Genomic DNA, 19775 nt, shown 5'->3' with positions numbered 1-19775 from the left:
TCAACTGTTGTTTTTGCATTTGTCACCCCGAGTGGTTTGGGTATGCTCAGACATGAGTCCCGTGCTCTCCATGCCACTGGAATCAAGCTATTCTGGCTGAAGAGCGGTGAAACCCCGAAACCGGTCCTAGGATGCTTGTTTCCAGTCCAGGGAGGACCTGGCCTGGCAGTTCGGGCTGGACTGTTCCCATTGGGCACAGGGTCAAGACTGATTTGCATATGGCTGGGTCCAAACTGGAATGGCATGGTGAGCAAAAAAACGATGTATTTAGGCCCAGATCTCTGTACTAGGGTGAATGTATGACATTGTTCTGCAGTCTGTCCATCAATTGTTCTTTTTGCATTTGTCACCCCGAGTGGGACGGGTATGCCCAGACGTGGGTCCCGTGCTCTCCATGCCACTGGAGTCAAGCTATCCTGGCTGATGAGGGCTGAAAGTCCGAAACCGATCCTAGGATGTTTGTCTCCAGTCCAGGGAGGACCTGGCCTGGCAGTTCGGGCTGGGCTGTTCCCATTGGGCGCAGGGTCAAGACTGATTTGCATATGGCTGGGTCCAAACTGGAATGGCATGGTGAGCAAAAAGAGATGGATTTAGGCCCAGATCTCTGTACTGGGGTGATTGTATGACATTGTTCTGCATTCTTTACATCAATTGTTCTTTTTGCATTTGTCTGCCCAATAGCCAGTACTGTTTTAAATGCTCTCTTGAATTCTGTTGGAACCTGTCTGTGCCTGCACCAAGCGTTTCTTAAATTTTAACATCACTCTAGGATGACCACTGTACGGCCATGTACAGCAAGTATGGAAATACACAGATATGTTCCTATATACACCTATTCATGCTCTTCACAAACAGCAATACAAAATGTATAAATATCGTAGCAAAAAAACAATTCTAACCACCAAAAAGCAACTCTGCGCAACCACGTTTTCCATTAACAAAACCTCAGAAGTACACCTTTATTACAGTCATAGAGAATTCCAGAAGTAAAAAGAGCATCTACTTTCCATTTCATTGCAGCCTCCACATTCCATGCTTAACATAACCCTTGCTCTCAACTTGTCTTTTACCTTACCTGAATATTAGGTTCCACTTAGTCATGGACCAGAGTATGACTTCGTCCTAAGCTCTAGACTAGCGGTCCTTAACCTTGTGACTTCTGTGAACCATGACTTAATCATTATTGGGATCTGGGGACTCCCCACTAAGTCATTATTGAAATCTGGGTAACCCAACCTAAGAAATGTTAATAATTTGAATAGCAAAACAATACACGTAATAATGGAAACAAACATTAACCAAACAAATACACAAATGCTAAAATACTTTATTTAATTCACAAACAAGAACATCTAAATTGATATTTAATAGGAATGTTGGAGCTTCTCTAAATTATTTTTGTCAATTTAAAAAACAAATACAATATTGAATAAATGCGTACATGATTTTTAGCCCCCCCCCAAAAAAAAAGCATGCATTACCATAGTGCTCCCTGCCACTGAAAGGAACTACTTTGTGTGTGAATGAGCTCCCTGTGAAAGGGCAGTAGGACATCACTGGAGGAAAATGTGAATGACATAACCACAGACATACTGATGAAATGTATCTGAAAACCCCTATAAGTAACCATGTAATAAAAGTGATGCTAGTGAAATTAAAATGTCTTGGATAACACAGACCTAAAAAAGCCAATTGTTCTGCAATTGGTTGCCACCCTCTTGACTTTAAGAAAGAAAGAAAAACTAGGAAAAAAGGAAGAAAAGAAAAGGGAACAAAGGAAAACAAGAAAGAACAAAAAGAAAGAAAAATAGGAAAGAAAGTGGAAGGAAGGAATAGAAAGGATGAAGGAAGAAATAAGAAACAAAAAAGAAAGGAAAACACAAAAAGAAGGAAAGAAAAAATGAAAGAAAGGAAAAAACTATAGGAAAGAAAGAAGGCACAAAGAAAGACAAGGAAGGAAAGAAAACACAAAGAAATAAAACAGGAAGGAAGGAAGACAGGAAAGAAAAGAAAAAGAAAACAAAACAAATGAAAAATAAAGAAAGAAAGACAAAAGAAAGGAAAGAAAGAGAAAGGAAGAAAAGAAATAACAGTAAGGCAGGAAAGAAAGAGAAAAAAGATAGAAAGATGGAAAGAAGGGTGGAAGGAAAGAAAGTAGGCAAAGAAAGGAGGACAGAAAGATAGAAGGAAGGAAAGAAATCAAGAAATAAGGAAAGAAAGCAAGAAAGAAGGAAAGAAGGAATAAGACAGAAGGAAAGAAGGAAATCGGGAAAGCAAGAAGGAAATCAGGAAAGCAAGTAACAAGAGGAATTAAAGAAAGAACTAAAAGAGAAAAAAACAATAAAGTCGGAGAGCAACAATGGGAGAATGAAAGAAAGGCGGGAGGAAAAAAGGAAATTAAGAAAAGTGTTCCAAGTGCATCAAATTAAACACAATAAAGGCTAGTTGTCTTCCTGTGCAAAGTATAATAATGACCACTGGTTAAATTGAGTTCAGAATAAATGTGTTCTGAAGAATTGTCCGTTTATGGATTCAGAGGTATAATATTGAAGCTTTTAGTTTGTGCACTCAGTAAAAAGAGGACAACTTAATACGGAACGGTTCCAAATGGACACAATGTGTATGTTGTGAAATCTCAGCAGTCAGACACTCCAGAAGGAATTTAGAACTGCATTGCAGGAGACAGGAACTGATAAAGCGTGGAATGTTGCTTGTGCTCACATCTGGTATAATGCATCCTGCTTTCATCTCAGACTCTAAACACAAAGGTAGCACTAAAGTAATAATAAAGTAAAAACAAAAAACCTTGCACTGAAGAGAACTACCTTGTGTGTGAATGTGCTCATTGTGAGAGAGCACAATGCAGTCACTCAAAGTGAGGTTAACCAGTGACTGAATTAGGTATACGCATTGCCTCATGCTGAAGTGGGTAGGAGGAACATTTAAATGAAGGTAGGTGGCTGAATTTCCCTTTAAGCATATATATATATATATATATATCAAACGTAATTTTTTCTCAAATCAGTAGGTCTTGGCTATCGCCAGAGATAAAGAAAATTCCTTCTAAACACCTATTAGGACAGTCGTGAACACTTTGGTACCACTGTGGTACTGTACTGTACAGTGACAGGACTGGACCGAGTGTCCTGGGACCATTGGGGTGCAGTTTGGTGTGCTGCCATAGTGGTGCGAATCACTTTAAAATCATGAATGTGTAGTGTACATTGGTTCTGAGGAGGTTCAATGTGTCCTAGAGAAATAATAAGCTGTGCAGGCACGGAGAAGCAGCGCCCTGTTGCTGTGTATGGGGTGATGTGGGCTATTGTGCAATACAAAAGTGATATCAGTAATTTGGTGTTGCCTGCTGTAATTCCACAGTGGTAGAGCAGATACCGGGCTCCAGGATGAATGTTAGAGCAGAATGCTATGTTATTGTCAGGTGCTTAAATTCCTTTCTCATATAGTTGTCTATGATGCCATTTTCGAGCGGTATAAATGATGCCATAAAGATGCAGCGTACGCCTGGTATCTTCTTGGTGCAGTGTGCTAGAGCACAAGATGGGTGAAGAATGCTACATTGCTTCATGGCTCCAGTGTGTTCTATGGATGCTCGAAAATCACACTGATGTTATCTATATGCAAGGTGAGGCTGATTACTATGGTGCTGCAGGGAAGAGTCATATGATGCCACAGTGATGGGCGTATTTTCCTATACACAGGTGTGTGGCGTTCTGAATCCTCCTGTTCAGAAGGTCTTTATTTCTTGTGGAATCACCGTCAACAAAACCTGTAGCTTCATTGTCAAGGAATCTGGAAACAAACACAGAAAACATATATTACTATGCAAAATCAGTGTAACAGGACAGGAGCCGGAGGTTAATGTCTTACGGAAGTTTCATTTCATATATCAGCATTTAACAATGGAGAGTCACTATGTGGCTAATACTAAGACATCCCCAACCGCGCCCCATAATCATGACCCTAAGCCTGGCTTTAATTTTTTATTCTAAATCTACCCAAACTTTAACCACCATCTTCAAACTATCAATGGTTATTATTTGTAAATAATTTGTATGAATATATTGTAGATTACAATATGATGGAAAAAAAGAGATCACAACACATACCACAATGTAAGAGTAACACCAGTCATAGTAAATACCCAATCAGTAACATACTCTTAAATCAGTCCATTTTCACAAAAACGTGTTTCCTAATTTTGTATGTTTCCTAATTTTGTACTCTAGTACAAATAAACACTCACATGGATACACCTAGATGTAGACATAGAAGAGGTAGTCCTTAACTTATGTGCACTGTGGCACATTACACCTTAACCCCCAATTAATTTATTAGAGAACATTTTAATGCCCGCATATGTAAATTCTCCTTCTAAGTGTACTGATTAATTGCTGGACGTGTAGGCTTAGGTGGGTACCCTGATAAAGAGGACTTCAGTAGACCGATATCCAAAGATATTTTCAACTATGTAGCTAATTTTACATTCTTCCTGTATGTTGCCTGGCCCAGCCAGTCAAACCTGCATCGAGCTGCAGGAGGCATTTGCACCTGGAAGGAGACCTTTCTATAGCATCACATGAAGCCACACACATTTGAGTAACATACGCCTTAAAATCAATTCCACCTCGACCTTGAAGATCTCAATTCACTGTTCCAAACGTCTCACAGGAGCTTCACTGACTGCAAAACCTTTCAAGTCAGACCCTCTGCAAACATTATGATATATGATATGATATGATGTGGTATATGATTTATCATTATAAAGTGCACAAATGCCCGGGGCATATCAGTGCTGGCAACTGTCAGGAAAGATCATTGGTCCACTAATTGGTGGAAAACAACCATGTTTTTAGTGCCTCTAGAATTCAGCAAGTTATTCAGAGATTTATCATATAAAGGAAGGTTCTTCCATGGTTTAGCAGTGCAGCAGATGAAGCTTTTGCTTCCCTCAGGATGTGTTTTTAAATTTAGGGACCACTACACTTTTTAGTTAAGGCATAACAAAGCGTCCTGATAGGAGTGTGCCATTTGAAGCTATGCTTTAGGTATTCTGGGGCAGCCTCATGAAGAGCCTTATGGACAGTACAGAGGGCCCTAAATGCAATCCGGTGTTGGATCAGTAACCAGTGAAGATTAGGCAATGCTTGGAAGACTGATTGGAACAGTCACTGCTGGATATTCATATCTAGGGCATTACAGCAATCAATTTTGGGTAGCACACGGGTCACTATTACTGAATGTCAAACAGGATGCAGGGAAGATTTTTTTATTATCTTCAGAGTATGGAAAGAGGAAGAATTGACTGAGTTGATTTAATCCAAGAAGGTTAGGTTGTTGTCAAATATAATACCCAAGTTCCTTACTTTCCTTATGGGCGTTGGAAGAGTTCCTATGTCCCGTGGCCACCAAAGGGCGTACTAAAATGAAATATCACTGTCAAACAGAAGGACCTCTGTCTTTCCAGAGTTAACTTTATGGCAATTGTTTTGCATCTATTTGACCACTTCCATCATATACTCGTGGAACCTGTTGGCTGCATCAGGAATATCACTTGAAATGGAGACAATCTGCATATCATCTGCATAACTAGCTATAGAAAAAGAAAAACCCAAAGTGTGGATCAAACTGGCCAGGGGCGTAATGTAAATATTAAAAAGCGTAGGACTTAATGACGGCCCTATAGGAACACCATCGAGGAGCAAGAAAGGTCTACTTACAAAATTATTAAGGGCAACTGTAGGAAAGCGCCCTTTTTTGCATGGTTACCCCCCACATTTTGCCTGATAGATGATGCATTTCAACTTGATATGCCCTGGGTCCCTACCAATCAGGTTCCCATGGCTTGTGTTCGTTCCCTAAAATGTACATTTGCACCCAAAATTGGTACAGCCACAGGTAAGCCCCTTGTAAAAGGTACCATTGGCACCAAGGGCACTGTGACCCTGAAGGCCTATAAGGGCTGCAACACCTTTTGTGCCACCCTTAGAGACCCTGCACCGTCCTTAACACCCACACACTGCTATTGCAGGCTGCGTGATATGGTGCAGAGAAAAGTGAAGAGTCAACATGGCACACATCCCTGTGTTACATCAGTGCAACTCCCTGCCTGGGGCCTAGGTAAGTCACCCATCTAGCAGGGTGCTCTGGGTGGGGGGACAGTTGCATGAGCACTGTACCCCTACAGTATCTATGTCCATTCTTAGACATAAAGAGTATATGTTTGGGAGCTGATCATTACGAACTCCACAGCTCCATAATGGCTTTACTGAAACCTGGGAAGTTCGGTAGCAAACCTCTCAGCACATTAAACCTACACTGATGTCAGTGTGGGATTTAATGCAAAATGCACTTAGTGGGCATCTTAGAGATGCCCCCTGAAAAACGACCAGCCTTGATGTGGTTCCTGAATGACTGTCCACCATTTGCCACACCAGACAGGTTTCTGGACCCCTGGGTAGAGGGCCTCCACTCTCTCGGTCCAAAAACAAAGCCCATCCTTTGCAGAGGTGTCATGCCTCCTCCCCCAGGATGAACTGGGTCCATGCAAGGGAACCTTCAAAGGTCAGCGGACTATGTAAGCTGTCCCTGCCTTTTGCTGCCCCCAGCAACTGGCTCTCACCGGTTCTGACTCCCACTTTGGTTTGGAGAACCGGCGAGAAAACCAAGTTAAGAGGAAAGGTGAGCTCACCTTTGCCTACCCCACCCCTCAGCTGGGAAAAGGCGAGGTGATGCACATATCTCAGTCCTCTCCATCTTGAAGATAAGGGGTCCAGCCAATTAGAGAGGCTCGTGCCCCCCTCTGACTGGAAGGTGTATAATAGGGGGTGTACTCACCCCAAGGAAGGGACCTATTGGTCCTGACCTGCACACCATTGTAAATGCTCCCAATTTTAGTATTTAGGGGCTACCCAGACCATTGCCTCCTCAGATTCGAGGAAGAAAGAAGAAGGACCGAAGAGCCATGCTGACCCAGGAAGAAAAGGACTCCAACTGTTTTTGCCCGAGCCCTCCCGGTCTGTCCCAACTCCAACCTGGCTATAGTGAAACCCCTGCGTGTACAGTGTACAGCAGCCAGCAGCCCCCCAGAACCTGGATGACTAGGCCTGCCTTCATCTCAAGGACTCTGTCTCCCGTGAGCACCGGATTTGTTCAACCCAAGACTCCAAATCAGAACCTGGAGGCAGGCGGCTCTGCGGTTCGGCACCCGATGCCCAAAGCCCGAGTTCGAGTGGCCCAGACACACAAGGACAAACACACAAGGAGGACTCCCCAGTGATCCTGACCTGGGATCTGATGATCCCTGACCTACATCGAGCTTCAAGCTAACGCCTGCAAGCCTCAAACTGAGCAGTCCCCCGAAAATAATTGGAGCTGGTAAGAAGATCTGACGGCTAAAGACACCCCTTCACTCGACGCTCCATGGCCTTGGGTGGCCCAACCGACAATGTTGAGGCATCCCCCAAGAACTCAACTTACCTCTCCTGCTGGTGTTTTTCCTCAGGAAGCCCACCTTGACCGAGCCTGCAACTTCTTTTCCAAACCAGAGATCTCCATTGCAAACCACAGGGCTCCCGACATCTTCTTGGCACTTTGCATCCAGCCACCTATGTGCTGCCTGTGGTGCAGCTCATGTGCTGATTGTTGGCCCCTGTAGTGCTGATCCTAACTCCAGGAGCTTTGCTCTCACAATCGAGAGGCCTGCACATAAGCAGCCCCTGACCGAAGGCCCCCTAGTCCCACTGGCTAACATTGGGACTCTGCACCCGGCCACTCTAGTACTGCTGGTAGTGCAATTTGAGTGCCTACCGAAACCTTGGTTCTAACCCTTAAAAGCTATTCTTGCAGGTTGTTTACTTATCTGCAAACTGATAACCAACTTTTCTCCCATAGGAACCAATGTTGTGATTTTTGTCCCAAAGATATTCTGTGTTGAACTGACTTTTTGTATGAAAACCAAAGTATCTATATTTGAATCAAAAACTGTAGTACTTACCTGTAATTTGTAAGATCCATTGTGTGATATCTCAGCATATCACCCAAAGTAGTTAAAGTAACTGAAAAGTAATCTACCCATTATCCAAAGTAATTCCTATGTATTCTAAACTGTTTTAAAAGCGAATACAAACCTGAAACAGACTCATCACTCGCTCAAGAAAGCGTGATCACATCACACCTGATCTATGCCAACTAAATTGACTGTCCATTGAGGCAAGAATGAAATATAAGCTAGCTTGCTAGACTAACAATGCTCTGCACCATAGGACGCCCTCTTACCTAGCAAATAAACTAGAAATATCGTGTGGGAATTGGGCGCTAAGAAGTACAAACACTCTGGTGCTGAAACCCCCAAAGTTCAAAAAGAAGAGAACTTACAACCGCGCTTTCTCCGGTCTTGCACCAAAAATATGGAACGCTCTCCTGCCAGAAATCAGAACACTCCCTTTGTCCTCCTCTTTTAAAAAAAGAAGTCGAACACCTGCTCATGAACAGCCACTGGAGACAATAGTTCTGTAACTTCTTAAACATTTGAAATGACTCTTCATTGTCTTCTCCTACCTCGATGCGATCCACTTACTCTTCAATATCCATTTGCCTTTTATGCTTTTAATGTTTTTGCATAGTTTTCTATGGTTTCCTGCCTCCTAAAGTTCAACCAGCAGACGTCGTTGTACATTGCTCTGGTACCGACCGGGTCAGTAATCTTAGGCTCGATCATGAATAGACTTGTGAGTCAATAGCTTTGTAACACGACTTACATTTTGAAATGCTGCTCACATCTTATGATTTAACTGTCCTTCACTGCAAGCTACCTTTTGCACAACACACTGATGTTTATCTACCTTGGTCTGTGATCTGCTTTCACTGTTGTTGCATAGTTTTCGACTATATCTTCCAGCTGTAGCATAAACAAGCGGTCGATGATGTACAGCGCTGTGATACCCTGTCGGATCATGTTCGTGCTTTATAGAACTTTTCGAATAAACAATAACGATTCCATTTCCATTCACAATTGCATTTCCTTGTAAAGTTTTGCATTTGAAAGTATATTCTAATTACCTGTACTACTTCCTGCTTGGTTCTCAAAATAAAAACATAAGTATACCTTTTTATACTTACCTAATTGTTCTGGATTCTGTTTCTGAGTGTGTGCCATCAGTCTTGATTGAGGGAATTCAATAAATGCTTAACCCCCCCACCCACGATAAGCCTAACTGCTCGACCACACTACCGCAAAGAGAGCTGTTAGTGATTATCTATTTTAACCTCTGCTATACCTTTGGGGATCTACTGGAGTCTGTGCACCATACCTTACTTTGGCATAGTATATACAGAGCGGGAAACAACCATTACAACGCAGTCATTACAACACACTACCTTTACATTGGAGTCATTACAATGCAACATCCTTTACATCACATGCCATTACAACGCATGTCACTATAATGCATTCCATTACAACGCATGCCACTACAACGCATGCAATTACAACGCATTATAAGGTAAGTAATGGGAAACAGTAATTTTTACCCCTACCCTATCCAACACTTACACCACTGTTGCACTCACTGGAGTGGGAATAGTCATTTTTACCCCTACACTATCCAACACTTACCCTACTGTTGCACTCACTGAAGAGGGAATGGTAATTTTTACCCCTACACTGTCCAACACTTACACTACTGTTGCCCTAAAAGTATTATGCGTTGTTTGTAATGGTATGCATTGTAATGGTATGCATTGTAATGGAATGCGTTATACTGTAGTTTCTAAAATAGCGTTGTGATGACATGCGTTGTAAAATCATGCGTTGTAATGGATGTTGCGATGTAATAACCGCGTTGTAAAGGCATGCGTTTTAAAAGTTTGCATTGTAATATGTCCTATTCATTTGTTAAATGCCTCAGTTATTAGGGGGATCATATATCTTTAGTGACAGTGACTGGCTTGCTTGTTCAAAGAAAATTCATTATAGACCTCTTCGAATTTGTTTAAAAGTGATTAGCAAAATGATCACAAAAGGATTGCTTACTGCCTGAGATGTTTTTGTTATTGAAGTAAGTTGACCATCTGAAAAAGTGTTTTGGCTGAATGTTTTGCCAACTGATTGTTATAAATAAAGTAGGTCAATTTATCAGACTGGATCATGGCTTTTTAGTCCCAGATAACGTTTTTGTATTTATCTTTCTTGCTGAAATTATAATTTTTCCTTCATTTTTATTTCTGTCATCGACAGAGCTGTTTTTAAGTTCTTAATTTATTAGATAACGAGGGAGCTGTAGGTTTGCCTCTATGATATCTAAGAGATTTTAAGGATGCTAGCCGGTCCACCGCATTGCCAACCAAATTAGTGTAGTTTGTTGTTGCTAAATCTAGATCGCTCATGCAGTCTGGTTGGGTTTCTCATCGAATCTGGCTAAGCTTAACAGCTTGAATTTTGTGCCTGGCATTAAATTCCAAAGTTTGATGCGGTATGCTCGTGGGGGGTGGTTTATATGGTGTTCTCCCAGGTGCGTGTGACTGTTAATAATGGGTTGTTAGAAAAAATACCTTCCAAGTGTGACCAGCTGAGTGCATAGAAGCATGTCCGAATTGGCCAAAGCCCAGATTCGACATATTGTCAACTAAATATTTAGTGTCCCTATCCGCTAAGGCTTCTAAATAAAGTTAAATTCCCTATTAGGGTAAAATTAGATAGATGTAGGCAGGAATACATGAAAGAGCTCAATGATTGTACAAAGAAGGCCCTCAGTGCAGGGGAATGGTATATTCACTTTCTGTTAAAAGACTGATTTTTAGATTGCTCTATTTTAGTGGAACGAGCTTCGCAGTCAATAGAAAACAGGCAGAAATGTAGCTGTCCTGTAGTTGGGATCAATATTTGATAACCTCCTCACTGCTTCAGTTTAATCTGAATAAGGAGTAGCCCATTGGAATCGCAGAAACTAGATCTGGATCAGAGGTCGTGTCCACCAAAGTTTCAGTAAAAAATGCTATTTCAGGTGTATGGTTTTCAATGAATTCAGCAAATTCTATTTTGCTTTTAACTAAGGATCTCACATTGATAAGTGTGTCAATTATTTTACCTTCCTTTAAGGTTTCTACAGAGCAAGAATTGTCCTTATCTTTAGAATCTGCCCTAACATTGCTCTCCACCCCGATAAGAAATTTTTATGCGCTCTCATTAAATGCACCAATATTTCGCTACTTCCTATGATTTGGAATACATGTTGAAGTAGTTTCTGGTCTCTAAATACCAATTGCCATTATCATTATATATATATATATATATATATATATATATATATATTCACTTAAAAAAACATAGGTTTCACACATGTTATGGTTAGGTGGATATTTCACTCGTAAAAAAACCAATGAAATTCCCCCGTTATAGTTAGTTGAGATAACTATAACTCGCGCGCCCGCAATCCTCTGCTCATGACGTCACATATTACATCACTCATGACATGGTCAGTGGCATCATTCATGACATCACTGATGACATCATCCTTGTGATAGAGTGGCGGTCGCGTGAGTTATAGTTATCTCAACTAACTATAACGGGGGAATTTCATTGTTTTTTTGCGAGTGAAATATCCACCTAACTATAACATGTGTGAAACCTATGGTTTTTTAAGTGAATTTGCAAGGTTTTTTAAATGCTAATTCCTAACTATAACGTGTGTGAAACCTATGGTTTTTTCAGTGAATTTGTACGGTTTTTTAAATGCTAAGTTATGTATGTATTAAAATTCTTTTTATATATTTATTTTTCAATAAACTACATATTAAATTTTATTTTTTTTAATGGTTTTTCACCGTGCGCACACCGTGCACGAACTCCGCTATTTAAAAAAAAAAAAATCTAAATGTTTTTTTCTGCCTTCGGGGTCCTTCAGGGACCCCCTGACCAAGGCTAGGGGGTCAGGAACTCTCTACCCTGCCCCCTTTTCACGTTCGCCACCTTCCTTTTCCACTCTCGCACTGAAAACAAACAAAATGGCGGCCGACACTTCCTGATTTCGACCGATTCGAACGTTGACTGACATGTAACAACCAATCAGAATTACGCTCGCGCACGTAAGGGTGCGCGCACTGTGCGCGGCTATAGATATGTATGTGCTTTTAACTGCAATTTTCTCAGGAACTACTGAACAGATTGACTCCATATATGCAAAAGGCACATCCCTGACCTGAGGACTACCTCTCTGCCAAATTTCAAGTAATTCTGTTCAGCCGTTCAGGCTGTACCTTCGACTAAAGGTCCTATGGGAAAATGCATGGGGAAAACGCGTTTTGGGACCCGCCTTTTTTCTCGGCCCCCGCTTGATGAATCCCCCCCGAGACTCTCAGGGTAGGAGCTGAGCGGAGCGCCCCATTAGTTTTGAAAATTTCACGAAGATTCGTCAACCGGCGCCAAAGTTATTCAAAATAGAATTTTGAGATTTCCTATGGAAATACGGTCCTAACTATAACCGCCAGTAGATAAAATATATATATATATATATATCTCACCAAACAATGCTCATGCATTTGGATACGCACTCCTCCAGCCGGTGATTTGTCAAAATCTTTTAATTCAAAGGAACAAGCATGTAATTCTGATTCATTTCTGTCCTGCTGCCTGACGCGTTTCAGAGCCTTCGAGCTCTTTCCTCAGAGGTAGTTTGATTGCATTCAGTTTTCCTCTGCTCCCACAGTTCCCTACGTGCTTTAAACATTTAATTAGGCCTCAGGTGTGCCTCTCTGGATAGATCGTATTTCCAATGCACGTCGGAACTTGTAGTTCAATTCAGTTTTCTTTTTGGCCTCCAGTGGCTTTCATATGCATTTCAAACCTTTCCCAGGACTAATAACTGCCCTCCAGTGGGCTTCGGAATAAAAACATCTTGTTCCCCACAATAATGAACCAGCTGCGCCGTCATATTCACCCAAGGAATTCAGGTAAGACGAGCCCCTCCGATATTTCCGAGGGGTGGTGCGCCCTTCCCACGGCTGGACCCACCGTGTATTTATCTCACCAAACAATGCCCATGCATTTGGATACGCACTCCTCCAGCCGGTGATTTGTCAAAATCTTTTAATTCAAAGGAACAAGCATGTAATTCTGATTCATTTCTGTCCTGCTGCCTGACGCGTTTCAGAGCCTTCGAGCTCTTTCCTCAGAGGCAGTTTGATTGCATTCAGTTTTCCTCTGCTCCCACAGTTCCGTACGTGCTTTAAACATTTAATTAGGCCTCAGGTGTGCCTCTCTAGATAGATCGTATTTCCAATGCACGTCGGAACTTGTAGTTCAATTCAGTTTTCTTTTTGGCTTCCAGTGGCTTTCATATGCATTTCAAACCTTTCCCAGGACTAATAACTGCCCTCCAGTGGGCTTCGGAATAAAAACATCTTGTTCCCCACGGCAGTCCAGTCGTGGAGGATGCACCGCCCGCGTGAATGGTATGGTGGGGCTGCTAGCTGGAATCTTTCACAGCGAATGTGCTGCACAAAGTTTTCTCAAATTACAGGACCAGGTTTCTATTCGGAGGCCCACTGGAGGGTTAACAATCAAATTAAAGCGAACTAATGTGCCAGAACGTGGCCCCCACTGGAGGGGATGAATTGAGGCACCACAACTCCCAGCATACATCAAGGATTACTCACCTGCGAGCAGTATGCTAAACAGGATAAAAGAGGCGTGGTGTCTTTGCACGAGAACCGACAGCTTTTCCCTATGATTAAGAGGCATGCTGCCTCGAAACGCGTTAGGGATGCAATTGAACTCTTTATGAAACAAGCTGGTCCTGGAAAATAAAAGTTCATGCTGAACAAAACTTCGTGGAGTGGCGTCCTTAAAGCTGCAGGACATCTTTGAATCATTTTCAACACGGCAGTCCAGTCGTGGAGGATGCACCGCCCGCGTGAATGGTATGGCGGGGCTGCTAGCTGGAATCTTTCACAGCGAATGTGCGGCACGAAGTTTTCTCAAATTACAGGACCAGGTTTCTATTCGGAGGCCCACTGGAGGGTTAACAATCAAATTAAAGCGAACTAATGTGCCAGAACTCGGCCCCCACTGCAGGGGATGAATTGAGGCACCACAACTCCCAGCATACATCACGGATTACTCACCTGCGAGCAGTATGCTAAACGGGATAAAAGAGGCGTGGTGTCTTTGCACGAGAACTGACAGCTTTTCCCTATGATTAAGAGGCATGCTGCCTCGAAACGTGTTAGGGATGCAATTGAACTCTTTATGAAACAAGCTGGTCCTGGAAAATAAAAGTTCATGCTGAACAAAACTTCGTGGAGTGGCGTCCTTAAAGCTGCAGGACATCTTTGAATCATATATATATATATATATATATATATATATATATATATATATATATATATATATATATATATATATTACCTACTGGCGGTCGCCAGTAGGTAGTTATAGTTAGGACCACGTTTCCATAGGAAAACCTCAACATTCTATTTTGAATAACTTTGGCGCCGGTCGATGAATCCTCGCGAATTTCTCAAAATAGGTGGGGCGCTACGCTCCGCTCCTACCCTGAAAGTCTCGGGGGGATCCGTCAAGCGGGGGCTGAGATAAAAGGGGGGTCCCAAAACGCGTTTTTCCCATGCATTTTTCCATAGGACCTTTAGAACGAGCTACAGCCCGAACGGCTGAACAGAATTACTCAAAATTTGGCAGAGAGGTAGTCCCTAGGTCAAGGAAGTGCCTTTTGTAGGTTTGGTGTAAATCTGTTCAGTAGATTCTGAGAAAATAGCCTTTAAATCAATATATATATCTGAGCCCGCTTACGGTACGCTTACCGTACGCTTACCGTAAGCGTACGGTGGCGTGCGCGAGCGCGATTCTGATTGGCTCTTAGATCTTAGTAAACATTCGAATCGGCCGAAACCAGGAAGCGGCGTCCGCCATTTTGTCTCTCGCACTGAGTGTTGTTTATCAAACATGATGGCAAAAAACATGTTACGGGGCTGTTTTGACAACTCCCTCCCACATAGTCATGTTGAGGGAGTCCCCAAACATCCCCCAAGATCAAAAACGGTTTTATTTTTTTTTCGGCAAATTCGCCGAGTACGCTTACGGTACGCTTACCGTAAGCGTACGGTAAAAAAAAAAAAAAAAAAAACACTATCCACACTTACCCCACCCCCTGTGCTTTTGGTGGCCGTAGGCCACCAAATGTACAGGGCTTATTATAAGGGAAAAAAACACTATCCACACTTACCCCACCCCCTGTGCTTTTGGTGGCCGTAGGCCACCAAATGTACAGGGCTTATTAATAGGTAAAAAAAACTAAATTTTGGCAACATGAAATTATAAAATCGAAATAAAAAAAACACTATGCACATTGACCCCACCCCCTGTGCTTTTGGTGGCCGAAGGCCACCAAATGTACAGGGCTTATTAAAGTTGATAAAAACCGTGCACGGAACGAACTGCGTTAAGTGGGCGCGCACGCCTCGAATGGCGTAAAGTAACTTAGCATTTAAAAAACCGTACAAATTCACTGAAAAAACCATAGGTTTCACACACGTTATAGTTAGGAATTAGCATTTAAAAAACCTTGCAAATTTACTGAAAAAACCATAGGTTTCACACATGTTATAGTTAGCGGAAATTTTACTGATAAAAAACCAGTGAAATTCCCCCGTTATAGTTAGTGCAGGCAACTATAACTCACGCGACCGCAATCTTCTGCTGATGACATATGTGTCTTTATGAAAAAAAAATATTTGTAATATATGTATAGCTAAAAATGTATGGAAGAAGACATGGGCAAATAAGTGTCTAAATACAGTATTAGCATCAGCAGAGGATTGCGGTCGCGTGAGTTATAGTTGCCTGCACTAACTATAACGGGGGAATTTCACTGGTTTTTTATCAGTAAAATTCCCGCTAACTATAACATGTGTGAAACCTATGGTTTTTTCAGTGAATTATATATATATATATATCTCGCTCTGTGGGGTGTCCAAAAAGTGAGCAGCACTCGAGTCACAGACTGCTTTTCCCCAATAAAAGCCTTTAATGGTGAGAGAGTACAAACCAGTACTTTACAAGCAGCTGACCGCCGCCTGACACGTTTCGAGATTAACTCTTTTTCAAAGGCAGCTGCGGTCAAAATCGGGCATAACGGGCTGCAAAGTCCTTTTCTGCACTATCGTGGGTTCTGATTGGACCGCTCTGGATAAGCCCTCACGTTGCATGCTGGAATCTGCAGTCCTTAATATATCCTCAGCTGGATGCCCCCCATGCTCTCTGCTACATTTCAAGCTCATGATGAGCCCCGGAAAGTACTGCTACATCGATCCAAAGTCCGTGCTCCACAACGAGTCCCGTATCATCGCGGCTCCGTGGCCCCCTGCTTCTGGGGTGGTGCTGACTCGACGGCAGGACAGCCGTCTGATAAATCTCGCTCTGTGGGGTGTCCAAAAAGTGAGCAGTACTCGAGTCACAGACTGCTTTTCCCCAATAAAAGCCTTTAATGGTGAGAGAGTACAAACCAGTACTTTAAAAGCAGCTGACCGCCGCCTGACGCGTTTCGAGATTAACTCTTTTTCAAAGGCAGCTGCGGTCAAAGGCAGGCATAACGGGCTGCAAAGTCCTTTTCTGCACTATCGTGGGTCCTGATTGGACCGCTCTGGATAAGCCCTCACGTTGCATGCTGGAATCTGCAGTCCTTAATATATCCTCAGATGGATGCCCCCCATGCTCTCTGCTACATTTCAAGCTCATGATGAGCCCCGGAAAGTACTACTACATCGATCCAAAGTCCGTGCTCCACAACGAGTCCCGTATCATCGGGGCTCCGTGGCCCCCTGCTTCTGGGGTGGTGCTGACTCAACGGCAGGACAGCCGTCTGATAAATCTCGCTCTGTGGGGTGTCCAAAAAGTGAGCAGCACTCGAGTCACAGACTGCTTTTCCCCAATATATATATATACATACAAAAACATTCAAATAATGCCTGTCAGGACCATTTGCTGAGCCAAATTATCTAATATCTAACTTGATTTTCACCTTTAACCAACATATCACCGAGCCACCAAGTCTGTGAATAGCATTCCATCCACAGGTGGGCCCACGCAGACTACTGCCCTCGGGCCACGCTGCGTTCAAGTTATTCGCACATGTGGGACTGAGTCTTGATTTGTCAATGGCAGAGTACATATCATTGCAAGTGTAAGAGGATGACGCGTTTCAGTCCGGATGGTAAAAGGATCATCGTTACGGAGGTGATCGAACACTACCGACAACCGCCCTGGTGTCACTAACTCTGTGCATCGCAAGACAACGACACGTGGCTGTGGGCCCTTGCTGACCGCTGCAGACCCTCAACCCTAACCAGACCTGATTCAGGTATTTTTTTAATTTCATCTTCTAGTCTTCCCTCCCCCACTAACCAATATTGTTTCAAATAACCTCTTGAATTCTGTTGGAACCTGTGCTTGTATCAGGCATGTCTCAAATGTAAAAATCCTTTGTAGGATGAGCAGGTTTGGGAATAGACGGATAGGGTATTAGATAGACCTATTCATGCACTTCATAAACAACAATAAAAATCCAGACATATCTTAGCAATACACTAACCAATTCTAACCACAAACAAACAACACTCTGAGCAGCAGCTATTTCCATTAACAAATCCTCACAACTGCAGATAAACTTCATTCTAGTCATAGAGAATTCAAGAAGTATAAAAGCACCCAGCTTCTGTTTCATTGTAGTCGCCACACTGCAAGCCATAAAATTCTAGTAGACAACTGGAAGATTTTAAAACTGATACCATCATAGGCCCAAATTTAAGTGAAAGACCATTGGTAACTTACAGGAGAGGCAGAAGCCTCAAAGACATACTTGTCAGAGGTGACATTACAAATCCCCAAAAGGCTAACACACACAATCTTAAAGGATTTTATCCTTGCGGGCATTGTAAAGCTTGCAAATCCAGTAACATGGTAAAAGAATTTCAAATACCAGGGTCTAGAAAGAACAGGACAATAACACAATTTCTCACATGCAGTACCAGTAACGTTACTTACGTTCTGGAATGCCCCTGTAAACTCAGATACGTGGGCAGCACAACTTGTATGGTCAAAAAACGTATCCAAGAACATCTCAGGGCAGTTACTAACATCGATACGCACTACCCTATTGCACGACACTTTCAGGAGTAACACCAGTCTAAAAACTAATTTCTTCAATTCTTTGCGATCGAACAGGTAAACCTAGGAAGCAGATGAGGCAATAGAGAGTTAGCACTAAGAAAAAAGGAGTCCTAATGGATATTAGAACTAGAAACCAGATTCCAGGGGGCCATAACCTCGATGAGGAATTAGCAACACATTTGCATGAAGAATGAGTACATGTAACTTCCATATTATCTTCTGTAGTATACCTCTTATAGATAACTTGATCTGAACAGCAATGTAGAATTGTTTATCTGTTTAAGTGGTATATTGAATTGATTTGAATATATTCTCTTATTTTGTTTATTTTGCAGGAGGAAAGGAAGGGAACCATCACCTTTTAAATCACCTCACAGGCTCCCTATCCTTTTCCTCATCAGGATCGCTATCAGCACCAATCACAAGATAAGAGACTTTTTAAATTGCACTTTTTTTCATTATGGGATTGAATAATGTAGTTATTCCGATTCTTTTGTTTTTTCACTTTTCTTTATAAGAAGCACAGGACAAGTAGTGACTCAATAGACTTACTACCACTTGGTTTTGATACCTTGCATACAGCAGTTTTTACAAGCCATATCCCCGTTTGTTACATATTCTGCTGGCTTAATTTACCAACATGGGCACTAGTCCGCTTTAACTCACGGTTGGTCTTAATTAAGGTATTCCGCCTTATAACATAATCTGCTTTCCCTTACATATAAATGAAAGCAGATGTGGTAAGTCAGGCTTTATCTTATAATACACGAGCACTGGGTAGTTGCTGTCTACTATTTGAATAGAGAAATTCCCGCAATGAGAATCTATTGTTAGCAAACGCTTCGTAGTATACGGCAACAGGCATGTAACGAATTTTGGCACTAGTCCATGAAATGTATTGCACATTTAGAATAAATCAGGGGATTATGGTATGTCAACACGACCTAATTTTGTAACAAACATGATGAAGCAAAACTGATACAACAACCCATCAATGTGACATGTATAGAGAATGTACGCATAAGAAACGTTTAAAATTATATGTATACTTTCATGTTACAAAATGGCCACCATGTTAACTGCGATAGTTGAAGGATGTATATCGTGAGTCCTACTTTTGTGTCCACTATATTCTGTGTACTAATGCATGTTGGTTTGTAGCAGCTTTATCATGTGATCGAGACACCAGGAGTGTCGAAACTTGTAGCGGTTGAAATAAACGTATGGTTTGGATATTTGGACCCCCGAGAGTGTGTGATTACTTGTCCTTTGGATGTATAGTGGCAGGCCGGTCTGGGTTACCGGCATCACCAGGCCCCACCTGACAACGAGATTGATCTCTGCAAAACCCGCCTTGGAGTTTATAAAAATACGGAGAGTTCAGAAGCCGGCCACCGATTCCTGCAGTGGAATCTACACAAACAGAACATCGCAGCGAGGACGCTCGTCGGCGCAGTTGGAGGTAAGCCTGGCCCCTACGGCGCTAGTTTGAGGGGGACTATTGCCCGGGCAGGCTCCCTCTCTTCGGCACTCCCCGGGGGGTCCGGTACTTACTTCCCTACTGTTCGGCGGTAGT

At 42.3% G+C, this 19775-nt stretch overlaps 1 protein-coding gene across 1 annotated transcript in view; it reads right to left on the bottom strand.

The window, feature by feature from the left end:
* Positions 1–1310: 1310 nt before the first annotated feature.
* LOC146854137 (cystine/glutamate transporter-like) overlaps positions 1311–19775 on the bottom strand; it is a 478984-nt gene continuing 460519 nt past the window's right edge. The window contains exon 12 of the mRNA XM_085651904.1: positions 1311–3810. Coding sequence (XP_085508030.1) covers positions 3746–3810 — 65 coding nt within the window. The 3' untranslated portion in view covers positions 1311–3745. The remainder of the gene's footprint in view (positions 3811–19775) is intronic.

Source organism: Triturus cristatus, chromosome 4_1 (assembly GCF_964204655.1).
Source record: "Triturus cristatus chromosome 4_1, aTriCri1.1, whole genome shotgun sequence".
Classification (NCBI taxonomy): Eukaryota; Metazoa; Chordata; class Amphibia; order Caudata; family Salamandridae; genus Triturus; species Triturus cristatus.
This window is presented reverse-complemented; position numbering and strand designations above follow the sequence as displayed.